This window comes from Microtus ochrogaster, chromosome X, assembly GCF_000317375.1.
Source record: "Microtus ochrogaster isolate Prairie Vole_2 chromosome X, MicOch1.0, whole genome shotgun sequence".
NCBI classification, from domain to species: domain Eukaryota; kingdom Metazoa; phylum Chordata; class Mammalia; order Rodentia; family Cricetidae; genus Microtus; species Microtus ochrogaster.
The window spans coordinates 22378067-22380842 of NC_022026.1; the positions used below are offsets into that span (position 1 = coordinate 22378067).

Genomic DNA, 2776 nt, shown 5'->3' on the forward strand with positions numbered 1-2776 from the left:
ACAGAAAGACAATTATCACATGTACTCACTCATAGGTGGCTTTTAAACATAAAGCAAAGAAAACCAGCCTACAAACCACAATCCCAGAGAACTTAGACAACAATGCGGACACTAAGAGAGACTTACATAGATCTAATCTACATGGGAAGTAGAAAGTAGAAAAAGACAAGATCTCCAGAGTAAATTGGGAGCATGGGCACCTTGGGGGAGGGCTGAAGGAGGGAGGGGAGAGGGAGGGGGCAGAGAAAAATGTAGAGCTCAATAAATATCAATAAAAATGTATTTAAAGAAGACTAACTCTAGCACTCTGAAGGCAGAGGCAAAACAGACAGACCTGTTCCAATTCTGGGATTTTAATTCTAAAATATAGCTGAGGAAACCTTTAAATTATGAGGAAGAAAAAATGTATTAGGGGAATGAGTTGCTCATTGACATGAGACTGTAAACTAATCCTTCTTAATCTATAAACTCTTTAAGGGCAAAGACTGGGTTTGTTTTGGTCACTCACTTTCAAGACCATCTAATAGTATCTCAAACCTACTGGCACTTAAAAAGATCAAATGATGCCAGGCAGTGGTGGCACACGCCTTTAATCCCAGCACTCAGGAGGCAGAGGCAGGCGGATCTCTTTGAGTTTGAGGCCAGTCTGGTCTATAGAGCAAGTTCCAGGACTGGCTCCACAGCTAAGAAAGCCTGTCTCTAAAAAAAAAAAGTAAAACAGCAACAAAAAAAAAGATCAAATATTACCCTTGTTATCAGCCGACAATTTGAGACTGAAGAGTATGAGAATAAAGGCCTGAGTTTGGTAAAAGAGAATACCTATTACTTGTACTGAATTGACAATGGGAATAGCAGACAAAACAAATGCACAGACAGTAAAGAACAATGACAAAGATCAAGCACAGACATCAGAGGCCCAAACAGATTTATCCAGGAAGCAAATTCACTACACTACTAATTCTACAACATTAAAGAATGCTGGGCATAGTGGGGAACACCTTTAATTCCAGCACAAAGGAAGCAGAAGCAGGTGGATCTCTATGCGTTCTAGACCATCCTGGTATACCTAGCGAGTTCCAGAGCAGGCAGGGCTATGCAGAGAGACCCTGTCACAAAAAAAAAAAAAACCAAAAAAAAAAGACTCACCCGAGTGACAAAGAGGTTGCAAGCTCCCCATCGTCTGCTGATATCTTCGGCTTTCATCTTCTGCCACCTCATTGATGTCTGAGTAGTCTACAGCATCTTCTCTACTCTGAATCCAGCCTAAGGACAGAAAAGAGACAGCTCAAGAAAAAGCAAGGAATTCTCACATCCGTAGATAATTCCCACATAGATGTAAGTGGACAAAAGCTAGCCTCCTCCCCTGCCCCGCACGGCCCTCCTCAGGGCCCACACTTCACCTTCATCGGTTACCAGGGTACCCTCAGCTGCAGTCAGTTCTTCATTTGCTGTGAGTTCAGTGATGAGGCTGCCCAGACCCAAAGCCCCCAGGCCGGCAAGGTGTTTCTTACACTCCTGAAAAAGGGAGAGCATGCTTGTCGAAAGACACAACTAAACCTGAAGGTCCGGCACAAAGGTGAATTTCCCTTGCTCATGACAGTCACAAATCCATCTGAAACATGACTTCACAATGTGCTCAAAGGGACATCACATGCAAGAAATGTCCAGGAAACTTAAGCTGCACAGAGATCCGATCCAAACTCCACAGGTTCCATCCATAGCCTTGGCTCTGAAGCCACTCCCGATCAACGGAGGAAGCCAGGAAAACAGAGTTCCAAGACTTCTTCAATATCTCACACGGGAACGGTTCAGATAACTGTACTAGGTCAACTATTATATACCCCACCAGGCAAGTGGGGTATATAATAGTTGAACCTAGTACAAACCAAACACCTCGGCGTCCGTGACAGGTACTTAGCCGTTTTCCCCTCTTCTCCTCCTCTCTCCTCGGAGTTGAGCGCGCGCTCTCGGGAGTGCTTTCGCTCTCGCCTCTCTCTCCGCTACTCCTCAAACCCAAGAGAAGGGGATGCTCTGGGCCCCGAGAACGGGCTAAAACACCCTCTCTCACCGATTCCTAAACAGTCGCCCGCCACGCCTCCGGTTCTCCCCAGCAGCACCCCCCTCCGCCTCACGCCCACGCCTCACATCGTCCAAGACGCTTTCGCCCTCCAGCTGCCCGGCTCCATTGATGTTGCCGAAGAGGAACCCGGTTAAAGAAAATGGGCCTCCTCCGGAGGAATCTTCATCGCTGTCTGTGTCTGACATGGCAGCAGGCTGGCCGGCACCGGCTGTGGGCAGCAGCGAAGGCCAGCCTGGCCCCATGGGCCGGAAACAAGTACGTCAGTCGCACGGTAGTGACTAGGCCGGCTCTCTGACCCTACCAGATTCTAGCGGATGTTGCGCAGAAAAAAACCGGAAGGGCAGGACAGTCGCTCGAGAACGGAGGTTCAGGAAGACTACTGCACTAGCTGTTTTTGATTGGTCCACCCAGGAACAGAGGCTGGGAAAGTGGAAAGCGATTGGCCAAAGGGACCGTTCGGTCCCGCCCATTGTCAGCGCGCGTTCTTGTTGCTAGGGTAAGAGAGGCAGATTTTCCTCCAATAAGAGAGACGTTTTGAGGCGGCGCAACGTATGCCGCCTGGGAACAGCGGGTCAGGGACTTCTTCCGGTTTGTACAATTCTCCAAAAGAACGTTGTTACACGGGGAAATCCCGTCCCGAAAAACAAAATAAGCGCATGCCATTAATCCCAGCGCTCGGGAGGCAGAGGCTGATCT

The 2776-nt window shown here is 48.2% G+C and overlaps 1 protein-coding gene across 9 annotated transcripts in view; it reads right to left on the reverse strand.

Moving 5' to 3' along the window:
• The window catches only part of Taf1 (TATA-box binding protein associated factor 1), a 70624-nt gene extending 68253 nt beyond the window's left edge, over nucleotides 1-2371 (reverse strand). For 5 of the 9 annotated variants that reach the window (XM_026784766.1, XM_026784765.1, XM_026784768.1 and 2 more), the window contains exons 1-3: nucleotides 2146-2370; nucleotides 1401-1515; nucleotides 1147-1263 (exon numbers count right to left, since the gene is read on the reverse strand). In XM_026784766.1, coding sequence (XP_026640567.1) covers nucleotides 1147-1263; nucleotides 1401-1515; nucleotides 2146-2322 — 409 coding nt within the window. In that variant the 5' untranslated portion in view covers nucleotides 2323-2370. Of the gene's footprint in view, nucleotides 1-1146; nucleotides 1264-1400; nucleotides 1516-2145 lie in introns of all 9 variants that reach the window. The other 4 variants (XM_005358564.2, XM_005358563.2, XM_005358562.3 and 1 more) reach the window with 2 other exon arrangements.
• Between the last annotated feature and the right edge of the window lie 405 nt (nucleotides 2372-2776).